The sequence below is a fragment of the Dreissena polymorpha genome, chromosome 9 (assembly GCF_020536995.1).
Source record: "Dreissena polymorpha isolate Duluth1 chromosome 9, UMN_Dpol_1.0, whole genome shotgun sequence".
NCBI lineage: Eukaryota > Metazoa > Mollusca > Bivalvia > Myida > Dreissenidae > Dreissena > Dreissena polymorpha.
Genome location: NC_068363.1, coordinates 3,646,407 through 3,667,189, shown reverse-complemented (window position 1 = coordinate 3,667,189; position 20,783 = coordinate 3,646,407). Strand labels below are relative to the sequence as shown.

At 34.9% G+C, this 20,783-nt stretch overlaps 1 protein-coding gene across 1 annotated transcript; it reads left to right on the top strand.

Annotated features, from left to right (window-relative positions):
- Positions 1–9,643: 9,643 nt before the first annotated feature.
- LOC127844664 (uncharacterized) lies at positions 9,644–10,372 on the top strand. The gene has a single exon (XM_052375065.1). It carries the CDS (start codon positions 9,644–9,646, stop codon positions 10,370–10,372), a length of 729 nt encoding a protein of 242 aa, XP_052231025.1.
- Positions 10,373–20,783: the final 10,411 nt, after the last annotated feature.

The following is a 20,783-nucleotide window of genomic DNA, read 5'->3' as shown; positions in this document are numbered from 1 at the left end:
AAATTATCAGTAAATTATTTTTCAAACAAAACTGTAATATTTTGAAATAATGTTCAATAATTTTAACAAGATATAACTGAGCCGTGCTCTGCGAATAAGGGGTTTCATGCATGTGCGTGCAGTCCGCACAGACTAATCAGAGACGACACTTTTGCTTTTATGATATTTTCTGTTTAAAGAAAGTCTTTTCTTAGCAAAAATCTAGTTTAGGTGGAAAGTGTCGTCCCTGATTAGCTTGTGCGGACTGCGGACTGCACAGGCTAATCTTGGACGATATTTCACGCACATGCATTAACACACTTTATCACAAAGCACGGCACAATCAAATAATGTGAAGGCCCTGGGGATCGAAACAGGGATATCTAGTAACAAACGATCACTCTTTGCCATTACACCACGAAGGAAGGCTTTCAATATGTTTAGTGTCGTTAAAATCCTTTCTTTGAAAACAAGTTTATGCTAAATTATCTACGAAAAGAGTTACAAAGGCTTTATCATTTTTACGAGTTCGATTGATCATCACTAATTTACAAACTTGTATGTTAAATATTTTTCTAAGTCCGGTGTGTTATCTTGCTCTTTTGTATATATTGCATACATTCTTCGTTGAGCCTATTAAGGTAGCCTTTGTGTACTGTGCAATATATTTCTTCTGAAGTCTGATTATAGTTTTTATGAGTCTTTTTGTTTTCGTTTCAAATTGGAATTGTGCTCACGGTGCAGGAGTCTAATTTTTAACGCGACAAGATCACCATGTTGCATCGGCGACAACATCAACATAAAAAACTGGAAGGTATTGCTAGCAACCCTTAGAGCAGAATACATGTTCAATGTTGAGAAGGGTGCGCTTTGATTAATTTTTACTTATTGTTTATTAGAAAAAAAGCAAGTTCCTTATTTTCGTCGTCATAATATTTCTTTATCGTCAATTAAAATATGCCTTAGAAATATGACAAAACACAAACATAAAATATGATAAAGCTGAAATAACACACACAACATTAAACAAATAAAATATCCGAAAGTGATAACCCAGTTTAAAGGCTGCCGAATAAGAAACTAACTTATACGCAGTTCCTGATTCCGAGGCCATAATTTCACATTCTTACAATCGGATTTTATCCTTCTAGCATAGCGCAGCTTTATATTCCTTATTATTGGATATATTCAATGTAAGATTCTTTTAATGTCTTATACAGATCTTGAAGTTGTATCGGACCTTTAGCTTCCACAACGATTATCCGATAGCTTAATACTAAAACAATCCTACGCCAATCTAAGCGCAATAGTTGCGATGCGAATTCATACTAAATGCCAATATTTTGTACAGCGTTGCCGTAAATGCGACGTCAATAACGTCACCATAAAGACGAGACATCACCGGAAGCAGCGACCAAAGCGCCGCTTTAAACTGGTTTCTTCTCATATTTTTTAATTTAAAAAATGTGCTCAAAAGCATCCAAATATCGTGTTTTCTTATTAGATTTTACTTTTCCGAAAACACGTTCTCTGGTTCATGCTGGTCAACTGTATATCCCGCAACCTTAATCTTGGCATACCATTAGAAACTGTAATGGCCTTCCTAAGCGGAAGTAAGCTCACCAGGTTCCAATTTCTTATTCAACCGCGAAAAGAACTAAGCGTACATCGTTATACACATAAGCAACTGGCGTAAAGAACAGCATTTATTAACTGAAATGTCTTAAACTTCTAATGATTAGAAATCACAAATTTGTAAACATAAACAAGGAATGAAAATAATGAAAAGGGTTCAATATTAATAATCACTAAAAACACATTAAAAACAGCCAGCAAACAATGTAAAGAAATACATGTAAAACTATAAAAGAATACAAATGCAATAAAACATATATTATTTGACGTACATGTTTCATGGTAAACATTCGATAATATTTTTCTTCAATGATTTGTTAATAAAACATTCATTATGCACAAAATTCCGCAAATGATCTCTTCTGAGTACTATTTTATAGACCGCTTTACCGTAGTCGATCTTGAAAACAAATATAAAAAAACGACGTTACATACAGTCAAAACAAAAACATAATATTGACTGAAACCTTTCTTATTAAAATTACTTTTTTATTCAATCAGGACCGCGAGTATGTAAGACAGCGAAATGCATTACTTCTTCAAGCCAAATGTTTGCTCGAGTATATGAAATGGACGAAACAACATAAATCGGCTAAATGAACATGAGAAAACCCTTTCCAAGCATGAAAATGGACCGTTATTTAACGCTTGTAACACAACAATCAAAAAGCAACACTAAAGACATAAATCATCAAAACCACTCCACACGAACAATGTCTTCAATACAAACAACGACTTTAATCTTCCAAGACACAAAGGTACAAGACTTAATATGAAAATGAAAAAAATGATCATCTTTGGATTATACTTGGTACGTTTAAAGTTTAGCTAATAATCCAAGCAAATAATCGATCGATCGAATCGCCGATTTGTCTATTAAATCTATTTCCTTAAATTGGATGTAAAAGATTTTAATGTAAAAATTTCCGTATTTCTTAGTTCAAACAACTTATTACAATTGACGATGAAAGATCAATTAAATAAATAAAGGATCAGTTATATACGTATTATAATTTAATTGTTACGATTTTAATGAAAACCATAGCATCTATAGTAGTATTACTTCTGCAACATTTCTAAAATAACTTCATACATACCTTTTCAAAACCCCGCGTGAATTGCGTATGGGTTGAATGGGTCAAGGTCATCGATACTAGTTATGAAAAATATGCTACGTTAAACTCGGTGGAAGCGTTGTCAGTATTGATTTATTAGCACAGTTGAATAAAGCTTTGCCCAAAATTAGGTCAATATCACAATATGCGAATGTGCTGAAATATTAATTCTTTTTAGTCAGTAGTATAAATGTTTTTCGAATTGGTAAACCATGAATTTCGATCTTCTAAACAAATCCAAGTCTAAAAGTAGGTCAATTTCGAGGTCAACGCAAAAATCAAAGCTTTCTAGAAAGCACATTTGTTGTTAAACGAAACGCGTTGTTTGGGATTAACCAAGCATTTTGGCATTCTCAATCAGTCTTAATACCAAAATACATCCGTGATCAAAATGAGGTCAAATGACTTGGATGTGTTGAGTGTTTATATATAACATTTCTTGTGATAGCATATAAGGTATTGCATCGTCATGAACACTAAATATACTTAATACTTAATAAAAGAAAATTGACTCCGCATTGCTTTGAAGCTCGAGAATAAATCGAGCTGGTAATGGTACGTCGTTTTTGTACTGTTTACAGGTATACATAGGATCATGTGGTTAATGTAACAACAAACTGAAAACATGATTGTCGGTATTAAATAACTAATACAGTGCATATAAACAAGGTACTTTTATAAACGTTTCAAGATTTGTTTTCCATCACGTCAGCATTGGTATGTTTTGTCTCCTCATTAAATATTCCTTTCACTCGACAGGTATTTCTCTGGAAAAAATTGAAACCTCTTCTCGTCGGTTGTGTGGTGGCTGACCTCTTCCTTATTTGTTATTAACCACTCAAATATGTGCACGGTCCTACAAATATAGGCCAACAATTGACGTGAACTATAAGTATACAACTTTAACATCATGATGTCATGTGACGCTAAACAGCTTTAATGTCAGCATGTTTAAAAATAATTTAAAAATAAAAGTAAATATGCGTTGCATATATCAATTATACATGTCAGTACCTGCATGTCATGAACTCGCCAGTTTCGGCAACTTCCTCTTTGATCAATGTCAAAAGTTGGTCCAGAAAATTGAAGTATACGTGCGGCGTCCATTGCTGAAAATCCAAAAAGTACTCAAAACTAAAGCAAACAAGAGAACCGTGATGGTAATTTAACGCTCATATGAGCTCTCAGATACCATTGGTTAAGACTTGATGTGATCAAAGGTACCAACTTAATAAGAGAACAATAGGATATACCTAAACGGACAAGACTTCATTCACAGAGTTTGTATGTACATAAAGCAAGGGAAACCCCGCATTCCACTTTTGTGTCAAAACCCCGCTTATGACACACGAAAACAAACGCGGATAGCATTTGCGAAAGGTTAATTTTAAATCCATGATCAATACATTTCAAAGCTACGACTTAGACATTAAATTGTAACTGTTTTATGACCAAATTAGACTTTTTACATCCAAGTTTGACCTTGAACTTTGAGGTAGGAAGACGATTATTACACACAAATTGCCGTCACTTCCTGATTCTCATGTGCAGCAAATTATCTCGTTTGAAGTAGGAAAATAAGTTTTACCCGCTACTTGTATTACTAAGATGGATCCCTCCATATAAGACACAGATATTGTTGAGACAGGAATTTTCAAGCTGCTTCATGGCAATATTTGACCTTTAAGCGACACTGATCGTTAAGGTAGGGAGACGGTTTCTTTTAATAACTCATATATTCGTCTTATGATATTGTAAATGTGTCCAAAGTTAATTAAATAATCTGCATTATTTTATACTTATGGCTGAGACAGGGGATTTCACAAAAATGGACAGACATACTGATGGACATTTTTAAATGCTCAATACCGCCTTCTTCGAAATGTGGCCTTAAACGTATCAATCCTCGAATAGCAGTAGCACACACATGATATACACAAGTAAACTAATGTATCATGAATACGACTGATGTTATAGGGAAGTTCCTGAGTAAATCCTATGTTCAATCATTGTAAGAGTTGTCTCACATGTTACATAAGCTTAATTTATTACTGGATTGGTTGAAAGAATTTTCTTAGATTCGACACGGTCGCGCAGTTTTCCAACACGTATGACCAAGATTGAAACTCGAACTATTGTACTTTGTGATCAAGTAATCAAGTGAGCTAACAAGAAAGAAAAACTTAATCACGCCAACAATATTGTCTATAACATTTTGGTTTGTAATCGTCCTCATGAGATGACATGTGCAGAGATGGCAATCGCCTTTTAGGACAAAAATGTGGTACAAACCTCTACACAAAGTGAAGGAATGTCATCGGTTGCAAAAGATTCCAATCTAGTGACTATTCCACGTTTGTCCCTGTGCCCACATAGGATTTCCCTGACACCTCCTACATGCCCCTGAGTCCACCACTGTAGCAACTTGTATCTGCAAAATGAATGTAAAGTTGTGCTGGATTGTTGTACACTATTCAGGTATTCTGCCGAAAAGGACATACTCGTGCACAACGAAACAAAGTTGCCATATGTATGACATATTTACATACTACTAATTTGAACGTGGAAACGAAGTAACTCATGGATTTACATTCTGTATTCATATGGTAAAGTAAATAAAAGTAATACACAGAAGAGGTATTGTACATTTTATTCAAGATGATAAGGGCGAAATACACACACACACACACACACACACACACACACACATGTTAAACCATGGTCAGTTATACCAATAATTGTTAGCAAACGCGCTCATAAGATAACATGTCAAAGTTTTTACGCCGCATTACGATATATTTAGCAAATTGTAACAACACAGTATGGAGTTAAAATATGGCATACGTTTTCTAATTTTAAAGGTAGGATACAAAAAATCATATAATAAGGAACAATATATGCATGCATGAATGATACATGAGTAACAGTGTTACAGTTTTTCCGTTTGGTGTATCAGCACAGTCTGGCATCTATGTGTACTCCAATTAACATGCTCTACTTCGTCACTGGAAGTATCTTATGTATCTATACTATGAATGCCAATTAAAATATGCAGAACTTCAAACATCATAGTAAAAAGTAAATGTTACAAACAGTATCCATATAATCGAATTATCCAATCTTTTATCCCAGTGATATACGTTGTACATTATTCAATTGTATAACTTTATACCTTTAGAATATTATTCTAGTGAGGAGCTGTATGATACTAGTGGTATAATATCAGAAGCGCTTGATCGAAAGGCAATTTAACATGCCCCAACTCACGAGACTGAAAAACGATCTTGCATAGTCATATTAGTTAATATTCCTGATTGATTTGGCATCATACCTTCTGAATGTTTTGATGTCCCAAAGTTCAGTTTTAGGGACGTAGGTTTTGAGTTCAACAAAAACATTGTTGTCTTCATCAAAAGCATTCGTTTTACAGCAGCACACTGCATTTTTAAAAAACATATTATTCATTTTGTCGGTGTTTAACGGCAGAAAACGATACCGGCCTATAGTTCTTTGACTTTTTATTTTATGAATTTTATATATATTTAATTATTAATGCATCATTTATAAACAACGCCTTTTTTAATTTTTAATTTGTTTCAATCAAATTACAAATATTCGTTATACTAGTAAATTTAATTAGATTATTTACGCATTATTAACGCATCACAAAAATGTTGTTACTGGCCGATAAACAAAACTAACATTTGTATATCTGACTAATACATGTAATACGATATTTATTTTAAAGCGAGTATATACAATTAAAATGTTTTTATTCCGCAATCTAAAACCCAGCATATGAATATGAACGATAAATTGTATGCATAAAATTTATTACCTATCTTTCAATGGTACCCTAAATCAAATAATGTTAACTTAAATGGCATACACGACGAACGCGTTTGCGCAAAACTGAAACGTTACTCGTATTTTTGCATAAGTTCCATTGTAGCAATTTTCCGTATATACCAATCTCAATTGCCTAATATGTATTTCCAAACAGAGTACATGTCTCGTAAACATGAATCAGTTTCCTGATGCTCAAAGGAAAACCATATTTGCTTCTAATGACCCTCTTATTTCGTTTATTTTCTGGTTCTACTATTCTAGTTTTTTGTAATTTACGTTTCATCTGTTTCGAAAAAATGATATTATATTTTACATACTCGATTTAAAAACACGAAATATGAGTCTAAAGGAATATTATACTATACAATTATTGTTACTCACCCAAAGAATGATTATTTGTTTTGATCTTATTAACTGTCCAAAAGTTTCCTTGATGCTGATTTGTACCTTGCTGAACGTCGTCATCTACTGAAATAAGAAAACAGAAATGTTGTCAATGTATTAAACATCATTTCCATCATAAATTACAAACTCTGTACACCCTTTGAGAATTCAAACGGGTAGATAGGCTAGAAATGTAGAGGAAACGTCTGTAAAATACTGCATGTTCTGTGATTTAAATGACATCGAGGATGAATATCATTTTATTTGTGTATGCACTAAACGTATAAGGATTTTATATAAAAAAAATACATAAACAACAATATTATATCAAACCATCTGTTTATAAATACTTGAATATTTTAAAATCGGTGGATAAACTGGAACTTATTAATCGGTCACTGTTTGTCTATACGATCAAGACTGATAAATGATATATCATAATATATTCATCTCCTGTATACTTATGATGTATGTAATATATTTCCAAATGCAGTTGTAACAATCTTATTTAAAAAAACACGAGTTTAGTTTTTGTGTTGTTTTTTGTTGTTTTGTATCTGTTGGGAATTTGTACATGTTACGACGCTTTCGCACCATAAGCCGGAACGTCACGTGACGTTAACGTGATATCTGTGAGTACGTTGTTTTAATTCATTGAGATTTGAAATAGATTCAGAACTAGACACAACGCTTTCTTCCTTTTATACGATCACACGACATTTTGGCGCCGTGACTAACTAGTAAAGGGTCGAAATATGCAGCTGAACAAGCTCATTGCGATGAGCGACAGCCATCGTCGCCTTATATCCAGAGAATTAGAGAGATTCGACTCAACCGAGTTAACGACATCCGAGAACGAGAGATTACTTCACCTGATTATGGAAGAAGCAGAAGAAGTGAGAATGCTCAATGATAAGATCGTCAACCATAACATTATCGAAGATCTATCATCGGAACTAGTCGAGGGGAAATCATATTCATTCGACCTAGAGTTGAAGATACAAAGACTTGGAAATAATCTGAATAAACGTGTCGGAAACAAAGAAGAAATTACATCGAACGTTTCACAAGACGCAAATAACAGTGGGCAACCGGAATCCGATAGAGAAATTGTTTTCACATTAGACGAAATACAGCCGAGTCTTCCAGAATTGAATCGGCACACACTTCAGGTATCTACCACGCAGAAGATAACCAACCAGAGTGTGTTTTTTTCAAAAGTTGCCAAAATTATCTCTGCCGTCGTTCCACGGGGATATAGTAGAGTGGCAGACGTTCTGGGACAGTTTCGAATGTTCTGTACACCAAAACCAGGCGTTATCAGACGTGCAGAATTTTCATATATTCGTGCATTAGTTCATGGCACAGCGAGTTCATGTATAGCGGGATTCCAGTTAACAAACGTGAACTATATGAAAGCTTTTGAGCTACTTAAACAACGATTCGGACAGCCAGAAAGGGTAGTAAAGGCGCGGATGCAATCGCTGATCCAATTAGATCCACCAAAGAAAACTCCTGAAAGTCTTGAAGCATTTTATGATAGACTAGATACCAGCATAAGAGGATTAGAATCACTAGAAGAGTGCCAAGAGACATATGGGAATCTGTTGGTGCCTATCCTAAGAGACAAGATACCGACCGCAGTACGTCAAAGTATGGCACGTGATCATGGGACCAATCGCTGGAAGCTTCCCGACCTAAGATGTGCCATTGAGAAAGAGATTGCCATCATGCGAGAAGGCGACACACGCGAACTTCCGGTTTTCGGCTCACATAAGCCGACTGCGTCATTCCATACCGGAAGTAGATATCCTAGGAAAAAACTCATACCGTCAAGATCAAACGAAGGCATTAAACATCGGAAGGTGACCTGTCATTTCTGCGACGGAGAACATTTTGCAACTAATTGTAACCAGACAACCAACGACAGGGTTCAAATTGTTAAACAAAAGAAATTGTGTTTCAACGGTCTGTCAAACTCACACCATGTATCATTGTGTAAATCTCACAACAGATGTCGCAACTGTCAGAGAAAACATCATACCGCCATCTGTGAGCAGAGGAATACGAGCTCTCCCTGAATCCTGATGCCTCTCCATTTCAAGGCAGCGCTACGGGACATACGATTCTGCATTCTTCCACACAGGCAAGATCTAATGTTCTCATGAAGACCGCCGTTGGCAAAGTAAGTTCCGACAACTGTATTATTGAAGCAAATATCTTGTTCGATGAAGGTGCTCAGAGATATTTTATCACAGGGAAACTTGCTAATGAATTAAATGTTAAAGACACTGGTACAGAGACAATCTACTTGGCAGCATTTGGTCATTCATCTCAAAATGTACAGATAATGAAAACCGCCACAGTGCACGTTATCGCTGACCGGAAGGAGCGGATTCCGATTGACGTCCTAATTACGCCCACCATAGCCGTTCCGCTTCCGAACTTACAGAAAAACATCCCGCCCATATCGTACCTTCGAGGTTTAAAATTAGCACACCCAGTCACTGCTTATGAGACTTTTGATATTGCAATGCTGATTGGATCAGATGCTTGAAGATAATTCAGAATCACGTTGTTAGAGGCAACGGACCTACGCAGTACAATCGAAACTTTGATATCTTCTTTCTGGCCCGCTGCCAAATACAAGCGCAGGGACAATACACCATAAGCTGAACGTGATGACGTCACCTTTAAACACCGTTGACATCGAGTCCATAGGCATCACACCGGAAGCGGAGGTGAGATCCGGTCCGAAAGAACTTCAGACATATATGGATACCTGCATATATTACAAGGATAACCAATACAGTGTGAAACTGCCATGGAAAAAAGACCAACCACTTTTACCAACGAATTACGATGTAGCCGTCAGTCGTAAGCAGAACGTGATAAAACGTCTACGAACAGACCCGTACATGTTCCAAAAATACGAAGATATTATAAATGATCGACCTCTGACCTACATCAGCACCGCGCAGAGTGACTTGCAGCCGCTGACCCCTTCTCATCTTGTTTCCGGTCGCCGTATCACAGTGCTACCCCACGGCCATGACGTGGTTTTAGATCCTCAAAATATCATCACCAGAGAGAACATTTACAAACGAGCGCGAATGCAGCAAAAACTCATCGACGATTTCCGCTGCAGATGGAAAAGAGAATACCTCACAGATTTACGCGAAAACCAGCTGATTTCCGGGCGTAATGAGCAGACAATTAAAGTCGGCGACATCGTCATGGTACACGATGAGAATCCACGGTCACGATGGAAATTGGCAAGGGTTGAGGCGCTCATCCAAGGCAACGACGGACGAGTACGAGCCGCAAACATTCGGACTGACGGGGCTATTACGAATCGCTCAATCACCAAACTATATCCATTAGAGGTTGGAGACGAAACAGTGTCATAAATTGACTGATAAATGTTGTAGCGAAAGACAATAATCGTGCTAAGAACGTTTTGTTTAAAATGCATTTTCGTCCCTGATTAAATATTTATGTTGAATTTATAAAATTATTTGTTTAATGCTTCGATATTTTAAGTGCATATTGTTGTATTTCTATGTGTTTATTCACATTTTTCGGCCCGAGTATGTTGGGAATTTGTACATGTTACGACGCTTTCGCGCCATTGCGCGGAACGTCACGTGACGTTAACGTCATATCTGTGAGTACGTTGTTTTGATACATTGAGATTTGAAATAGATTCAGAACTAGACACAACGCTTTCTTCCTTTTATACGATCACAAGACAGTATCTAACTCATTTATTTTTATGCTCCCCGAAATATTTTCGGTGGAGCATATAGTTGCCAGTTTGTAGTTCCGTACTTCCTTACTTCCTTCTTTCCATCCTTCCTTCCGTCACACTTTTGTTACAGTTTCTCATAGCACCTTCAATACTTTACCGATCTTATTCATATTTTGCATGTAAGTACCTTGCATGGACCTCTACCTTTTGATGAGGATTGAGGTCACTGGGGTCAAGGTCAAGGTCACCGAGGCTAATAATAGATTTTCCCGTCACACGTCTTTTACAGTTTCTCATAGCACCTTCAATTCTTTAACGATCTCTTTCATATTTGGCATTTAGGTACCTTGCATGGACCTCTACCTTTTGATGAGGTTTGAGGTCACTGGGGTCAAAGTCACCGAGGCTAATAATATATTTTTCCGTCAATATTTTGTTACAGTTTCTCATAGCACCTTCAATACTTTACCCATCTCTTTCATATTTGGCATGTATGTACCTTGCATGGACCTCTAACTTTTGATGCGGGTTGAGGTCACTTGTTTCAAGGTCACCGAGGCTAAACAGATTTTTTCCGTCACACTTTTGTTACACTTCCTTATAGCACCTTCAATACTTTACCGATCTCTTTCATATTTGGCATGTAAGTACCTTGCATGGACCTCTACCTTTTGATGAGGATTGAGGTCACTGGGGTCAAGGTCAATGTCACCGAGGCTAATAATAGATTTTTCCGTCACACTTCTCTTACAGTTTCTCATAGCATCTTCAATTCTTTACCGATCTCTTTCATATTTGGCATGTAGGTACCTTGCATGTACCTCTACCTTTTGATGAGGTTTGAGGTCACTGGGGTTAAGGTCAATGTCACCGAGGCTAATAACAGATTTTTTCGTCACACTTTTGTTACAGTTTCTCATAACGCCTTCAATACTTTAGAGATCTCTTTCATATTTGGCATGAACGTACCTTGCATGGACCTCTCTCTACCTTTTGATAAGGTTTGAGGTCACTGGGGTCAAGATCAAGGTCACCAAGGCTAATAATAGATTTTTTAGGTGGTTATTAACACATAGATTGACAAAGCGCATCATCGGGGAGCATCCATCAGTTTCACTAATATTCTTGTTTCTTCTCATTTATTTTTTGTATACAATCACGTGACAATATATATGTATGATTGTATATATATAGACGATGTACTTTTTTAAGTCTCGACTAACAAATCTGTCTGTCTATAATTAATTAAATTAATTTCCGGTATCTATTTTTATTGTTTTATTTATGTTATCATTTGACGAGCTGAGAAAATAAGAAAAATGAATCTGAGTTTTGATAGCACGAATCACATTTACCAGATTAAAAAAGGTAACGAATTTAAGGTAAACAAGACTATTGCATGATAACGTGATATTTGTTTAACAGTTCAATATCGATGGACCTAACGGAGACGGAAGGTGACGTCTTTTTTGCAAGTATTCTTAGAATGAATATTCCTTTCTATATAAATATAACATTTTAACGAGCGACAAGACCAGCTTATACTGCACCTTCTATCAATTTGAAATAATACAAACTTAATTTAAAAACAGAAGACTGTGTTATTCGCCAACATGCTACGTGATGAGAATATGAAATGCTAAAACAACGTTTATAATGCAACCTTTATAGTTATTTAATTATGCTATACGCATAGTTAAAATATTTACACGTTTCCTCTGATTGGTCAGTCGTTAACAACCGTTCGAATTATTGTCCCCAGTATAACGATTTAAAACAATCACTGTTATCTGATTGGCTGCTTTCTTTATTTGGCGAAACTCTATCGAATTGACACATGTAATACGCCTCTTCAAACAGTATAACTGCAATCTTCCATTGTGAAAACATGTCCATGTGTTTTCGTTTCGGTTTCGTATGGTGTTTCAGCAATGTTGTCAGCAACTTTCGACGGCAAACAAACATATCTTGCAAACCAGCCCTATGTAATTGTCATTGTCTGCAACCATACATTACAATGTCCACATATTTTCACATAAAACATTTATAATTGGCCGAACATTCTGATTAAATAAAGAAATTCAATTAAAACTGACTTTTCATTCCCACTAGTAGCCATTAGATTTCCTAATATTCAGTAAACGCGTCTGCCATTGCCAAGAAATTTTCACGAAGCACGATGGCTTGTGTTTTGCCATAATAAATGAAATGTAAAGCTCTTACGCTCGCCCGGTTTAACTACTAGGCGAAAGTATTCTACTATTAGCCAGTGGCCTCTTATTTGTCAGGCGGCAGTGCGGTACAATGAGCTACGTAACAAATATAAATATATGAAACAATTGCCGCCCATTGGATATAGGGTAAGTCGCCATTAAGTCGGACGGGTTAACCGTATAAGTCTATATTAACAAGCTTTGTGATTAAAGCCGGGACTAAGCTAGTGCAAGCTATGAGAATCATATCATATGAGTCTATTATACAAATAATTATTTGCTTCTCAGCATATGCTCATTGGAAAACAGTTGATTAACAAACCCCACTGAATTCGCTGATGAGTCGGACACATTCGCCCTTCACACGGACACATATTTGTATTTAGCATTTATTTTGTTATACATTTCCTATGTTTATAAAAATGCAAATTTCGCAGTAACAGTCCTGTATTGAAGTTGTAAATTAGTTGTTTTGTCAACATGATGAAGAAAATACGTTATACAAAGAGGACAAATTACATGGTCACTTGTAGTTTTTATTGTCCATCAGAACTTTACAACAAAGAATCATTTTTAAGCAATGAGAGGTGACAAACAGAAGTACAAACATACACAGATAAAACATTATGTTATTCTTGTTGTTTGTGAGCTATGGGATTCTTTTTAAGTTGATTCGTGTCAATTGGAATGAATATGTGGTTAATTCTAAACCGTATGCCTCTGCGAATAGATACACTAATGTTCGCAAGTTGTTATACATTTTTTACTGAAAAATATATACAATAGAGCAAACCGCCGAAAATTACCGTTCATTATTAAAGAATAAGGTAATGATTTCAATATCAAGTCATTTGTTAATGATGTGAAACGTATCTGATAAAAATGCCAATGGTAGAGCTATAAAGATGATCGATAATTGAAAATTCTGAATTGACCGGCACCATAAGTTATTAATACTGTAACGAATCCACATTCATCGTGAGATAACATTTGATAACATTCTATTTCAAAATGCTATTTATTTTTAGTATGAATGCTAAAATGTTCGTTATAACGTCACAAATCATGCTTATCAAAACTTATCTTTGCAAACTACAAAGATAAACATGTCGGACTCAATGGCAAAATCGACTCAAGGGAGAGTTTCCATAGATGAATCGAAATTTCTTTAAATGGAGTGACGCGTTTTTCACACTAGTTTACATTAAACTGAATCATTGTGTTTCCTATCCGACCCTCATTTGCACATTTAGTATAATTTAAACCATTTTTAAAACAGCGTCACTCCACTAAAAAATTATTAAATCTATGGGAAGTTTTAAATCGACATGTTTCTAATATCACTGTGAAAACATTACGTGAAACAATACGGGAAAGTCGAAATGATTCTTTGATACCTCTTCATATCAGCTGAGTGATTTCTTCGATGCTAAGGCAAATGTTGCGCATGACACTACTTTAAAAGGAGCATCTGGTTATAAATCACGAACAGAAACACGCGGTATTGCAAAAGCCATTTCTATTTTTAAGTTTGACTTTTCTCTGGCTGTGTTATGACGTGTTGTTTGAGATCAACATGACGAGAAAACAACTTCAGGCAAAATAATAAGAATATTTAATAAATGGCGCAATTTATCATCTGGATGAAACAAAGAAGTTTCTTGTAAAACGCAGAAATGGCAGGTTTGAGAAAACACTGGTAATTGCACCTGAAATCGGAGTCAATCAAGAGACGCCAGCACTTTCGAATCAGAACCAACCTGTTTCAGAAGAAAGAAGAAATTATAAGCATACCAAAAAGATATCAACGAATCTATTCAGGATTAAAAAGACAAATTCCAAGTTAACTTTTACTTCGCTGTTCTTTACACAGCAATACGATCGTTTCAATACAGATTCAATATGGTGCCATTGATTAGAGCGGCGTGTAGTTTCATGTATGATGTTCACAGTTTGCAGAGTAAAACTAGCAATTAAGTTATAGAACATTGCTTCATTCTTGAGAAAGCATTGCAACACGAAGACTCAAAGGATATTGGTGCAGTTTATCTAATCATTTAACTGAGGGCCATTTCAAGACGAATTGCACGGTGTAAATCGCCACATTATGTACTGAACTTTATATTAAATAATAATCTAACATATAGTGTCTCCAACACTGCTAGAGCTCTGCGAGTCCTCTTGACACTCCTACTTTATGTGGCTAGTGGTGAGCGAAGCTTTTCAAAGCTCAAACTCCATGCTACAAGAAAGACTTGCTGGACCAGCTACTCTGTCTATTCGGCATAAATTTCATAGAGACATTGACCTGATGGAACTCGTTTCTATATTTGCTAAAGCAAAAGCAGAAAATAGTTTTGAAATTAAATAATAAACCATTATGCATGTATAGATTCTAGTGAATGTAAATACGAATAAAACAAACGGCACCACAACATTCATTGGTGAAAGTTAATATTAGTTTAATAATTAGTTGCCGCGGGCGCGGGGAAGCGGTGCGACAGGTTAGCCTTGGGTGCCAAATACTCAGCAACCGGTCCTGCTCTTACGATTGTAATGACTAATCCGAGGTTTGATGATCTTTATGGAAACCGACGTTCTTGCTAATAAAACATAACTAACTCTAAGCAAAAAAAGGAGCTATTGTTTCTCTTAAACTAATTACATGCTGGTTGGATACCGCTTTATTACATTAAAGATCTTACTTGCTAATCCAGGAAAAAAAATTAAGTCGTACAGAGCAACGTTTGGATTTGGTGGTCTCCGCAAATACCTCTGCTGCGTTCTATCGCAATGCTCGTCGCAATTTTTTACTACAGATATATACCCCAGTATCTCCGCCTGATTTATTGTAGTTGGTTTTTTTTAATCCTTTAGGTTGAGTGTTAAATGTTGCCATAGCCATTAACATAATTAGATATAAACTTGTTTGTATATGTTTACACGCTAGTTGTTACCATTTAAGTTTATTCCATACAGAAAACATGATGAACCTTTAGATAGCAAAACGTTGAGATTTAATGCAGACAATCCATTACATGTGTCGCTAAAAGTAATGCGCCGTAGAATGACCTGTTTATAATTTAAGATTTAAGTAGAGTCCCCAGCGCGAATTAACAACGACAGTCTTTAGTATCTTATGCTATTATGTACCGTGTGTTTAAGTCTATGTTTGTTTACGAAAATTATTTAGATTTATTACCTAAATCACTAAGACACTACGTCACAAAGCTTCGAACTTCGAGTCTGCCACTTAGAATTCAAACTGGAAGATATGCTGGTCAAAATATACCACGAAACGAACGTTATTGCATTTGTTGTAACGAATTAGATGTCGAAGATGAGTTTAATTTTGTTTGTAAATGTCCTTTATACATTGATATTAGAAGAAACTACCTAAAGAAATGTTATTATGTTAGGCCTTCTGTTTATAAATTCCACCAATTGTTGAACACAACGAATAAATTTAAACTAATTAAATTAGCAAAATTTGTAAAAGATGCTCTGATTTTAAGAAATAATATTTCTAATGTTGTGACTTAACTTCAAAAAGTTATCCTCCATATTTAAAAAAGTATTTTACCTTGTATTTTCATAACCGTATACGATGCTGCTTATGTTTATAGTAGTACTATGTTTATCTCTGTGACATATTTTATTGTATAATATCTAGTGTTTAAACGATGAACACTGTGCAAGTCTGAATAAATATGTATTGTCTTGTCTTGTCTTGCTATTAAGTATGAAATGTTTTAACAGGGGAGCAAAATGTATAGATTAAAGAGCTAAAGAATATCGCAATGCCTTATATATATCTATATTTATAATTTCGTGCGAAGAATATCACAGTTTAGTTTCAGTGTAGTTATCTTAACTTTTTATGACGAATTTCTATTTTATCAATGACACTTCATTTCCTTTTATCGTATTTATTTTTGTTTGACAAATTTAAGTCGATTTAAAGTTAAATTTTCCATAACTTAAACTTTAAATCCATAACCCTGTAATAATATTAGCTTTATGGTTTAACTATTATGTATAAAATATTAAATGTCAAATAGTTGTTATACAATCGAACAAGCGCGTGTTGTTGAATGTGATAATTGACAATCTATAATTTAAGGTATACAAAATAGTTATGTTCATGAAAACTTTTCGCTTAAACACCTGATTTGGTCTATATTCAAATTGCCTTATATATCTTCTTTGAGGAAATCAATATAATCAAGTCGGCCTATATGAATATATGTCAGCGTTCTACAGTTACTTTAAAGCGCGAATTACCTGTAATTATCTGTGCAACCCGCAATATTAGGCCTATTTGTAAAGGGATCCAATATGTACGTAAACAAGAGTTTAGGTTTCCCAATTTGAATTCACCGAACAGCCAAATGTTCTGCTTAAAGGACAAAATTAGTAAATTGAAAAACATTGACAAAAAAATTGACAAAATTGAATAGTTGATTCAAAAGACAAATTTCAAGATTTGTTCGCGGTAAAAAAAATGATTAGTTATATAAAGCAAGCTCTACATAACGCGTTTCGTACTACACGTATTTCATCGTTTATAAAATGTTTTTGTTTAATATTCGCAGATTACTTATAAATGTGAAATGATTATATACATTATGAAATTGCAAATATGAATGGATAACCAAAACGTAAATTACAAACCAGTATATACGACTGCATCTTACATCCCATATGAGAATCTCATACTATGTATCGTGTACCAGCGTATCGAAATAATTTGAATCGTTAAATAGTAAATTTTCGTTCCTGAAATTGCAAGCGCAAACTTGAGAAAAACTGGCGTTGGTAGTGTTCGTGTTTTAAATATGAATATGCGACTGTATTTGTAAAAAATATATTTTTTTGTAAATCTTTAAAACTTAATCAGAGTTCAAAAATAAGCATGTATTTAAAAATTTCGACATGGTATGTTCTCCTCGCATACCATTAGAATATACGACCATCTTAATTACTTATACACTGTAGTTATGTATATTACTCTGTTGCTATTTTCTATTTGGAGGATCTTTGCTCTTTGTTATTAAAATTATACTATTGGTTTTGGTATATGTAAATCTAATGTTTAAAAAAATATCTAATCATTTCATTAAAAAACTCGAGTCTTTGCATCATTTCTTTGCATGTACATGGGCACCACGTGACACTACAACAAACATTAATAACCTGTTTTTTAAAAAGATAACTCAAACATTAATAAATGGACAATTACGTTATGTCTGTATAAATCTTTGAGTTTTCCAGTCTTTCACATATGAATTTGTGTTTGCTATTTGTTTATGTCTTTTATAAAAGCATAAGTCAAATAAATAGAATATTAACCTTTACGGCATAGCGAGCATAGACTTCATTATAATGCTTTTGGTTATGTTACGAATGTTTTCAGAACTTGTTGAATATTTAAATCCCGAAATTCAAAGAACATGTTTATTAACACAGACAATCACGATATGAACGCAATGTTAATTGGCATTTTGTTTTAACATAGATGCAGCCCATGAAATGAGATATTACGTCCAGGGAACCTTACAATACTACAAGATTCCTGTGGACTCGCTATTTTATTTTCTAAATTGTAGGAATGTATTTGCCATATATTGCAAATAATAAAATAATAAATATACATCTCAGATATCAGGATAAGAAAATTTCAAGACAGGATAAGCATATGTCTTAACAATTTAACAATGCGTAAAATTCGTTGTAATTATAAGATATCACTGTAGGTTATTGCAAAGTTATTCGACATTACTTTTTTCATGACATATGGTACTGGCGAACAAAAATACTGATCAGTATTGTATAAACGCATTAATTGATATTCCGTAAGCAAACATATTCGTAGAGCATCATGACTATGAGCAAGGACTAAGCGGTTCATTTCTGCGATATTTACTATACACAACGTTACCAAGTAAACGGAAAAGATGCCAATTGTTGTGTGGGACTAATGTAGCAGAAAAGTGGTACATATTCCATGCAACTGATATATGTTGTTCTGACTCCAGAATATGCCCAATAATATTCAACGTGGTCTCAATATGACACTCGTTGACGACGTCTTTGAACGACAGTGTTCGATTAGCTTTCTGAACGCATTTGTTTTCTTCTGAACATCGTCTGAAGATAGATATTGAAGTTAATACAAGAATGGTTTCGCGTCAATCACAGCAAATTCCATCCAAATATAGAGCACCTCGATACAACCTCGCTCTTTATAATCGTCATGTGTGATTGTCCTGTACATCTCGTACTCAATGTTATTAGGCAAGCATTGTGTTTCTTCTCTTGTGAATTCCACACAAAGAAGCAACTTTAAAAGATATTTTGCTAAAATGTAAGTTGGAGCATACTCCTCTGTTATCCTGTCAAAATTAAAAATCGACACATATGGGACTCTCTTAATTGATACTTCAATAAGATCCGAAGATCCGGCTTCATCATGTTTTCAACTTGTTGAAGAAGAGCTTCCGCTTGTTTCTTTTTGTTCGTACAAAAAAGCATGGCCGCGTACTTTAAATAGTTCTGGATATTAAAAGGACTAAGAGAAATTTCGTACATTTTATAATGTATTTTGTGATATGCTTCTTGTTTGCTATACACACAGATGCATCTATGGACGCTAAAGTGCCGAATACGGTTCTCAAAACATATTGGAATTCAAAACTATATTCATTCTCATGGTCTAACATAATTAGAATATGCTTAGGATTCTGAAATATTTTATGAGTCTACTTGTCCACGGACAAGTTGGACCCACAAATTCACTTGTCCGTACCAAAGAAGTACTTGTCCGTACTTTTAAGATAACTAAAGGAAAACATCATTACTAATTAAGCAAATAATACAAACATACACTTTTGTTAAGTTCTATTTTTGATTATATACATAGTTAACTAGAAAATACAAGCAAGATGTGCAAACAATAAGAACACGTTTAAGTCACACATGATACCATCTCGGATATTTAATAATCTCATCATGACTAGAAAATTCACTTGAAATATAATAATCTCCGCTAAATATAAGTATATAATTATCCGCTTATAAAGGAAACTCCTTACAAAGTTAACATTTACACACACCGGTAACGTTTTCAATCCAAGGAAATTCATATTCATACTTGGCTTTTCTCTTTTTTTCCGAAGCCGAACTAATTTTATCATTGATCTGTTCAGCGTCATGGCTTGACCTTAAAGTGATTTTATTTTAAAAAAATCGAGTGCAGGTCGGTAAAACATGTTTGCGGCCATTTGCAATTTACGAAAAATGTTATCTAACGCGTTATTGGCTGTTGCTATACACGTGCGCTGGTTTCTCTACTATAAATGTTACCTTATGCTTGATTGGCTTTTGCTATATACGCGTGGACTTGTTTACTACATTAAATAATTATTATCGGAAAATAACCTACCTCCAGTTAAAAAAGTGTGCTAGTCCGCAGATTAATCATAAGCTATTTATATAAACTTTCGTTTTTTATTTTCGGAAAATATTGAAGTTTCGTTCTCGAAACAAATTTTACCACGGACATTTTACTTGTCCCCGGACAAGCCAGCTTTCAAAAACTGCTTGCCCGGGAGGGGGAAATTGACGACTCGGACAACTCGGACAGCATATTTCAGAACCCCTGCCGGCGGTGGAGCCTTAATAAACAATCACACGTACGATTTGATCGGTATAATGCTTTGAAGGATTACATATGCGCTCTTGAATGTCATTGCTACAAATCTCATCATCACACGGAAAATGATCAGTGCGCGATTATCTGATCTAGACGATAATCTATATTTTCTTTGTCGTTCAATAAGTGACAATTTTTCCCCT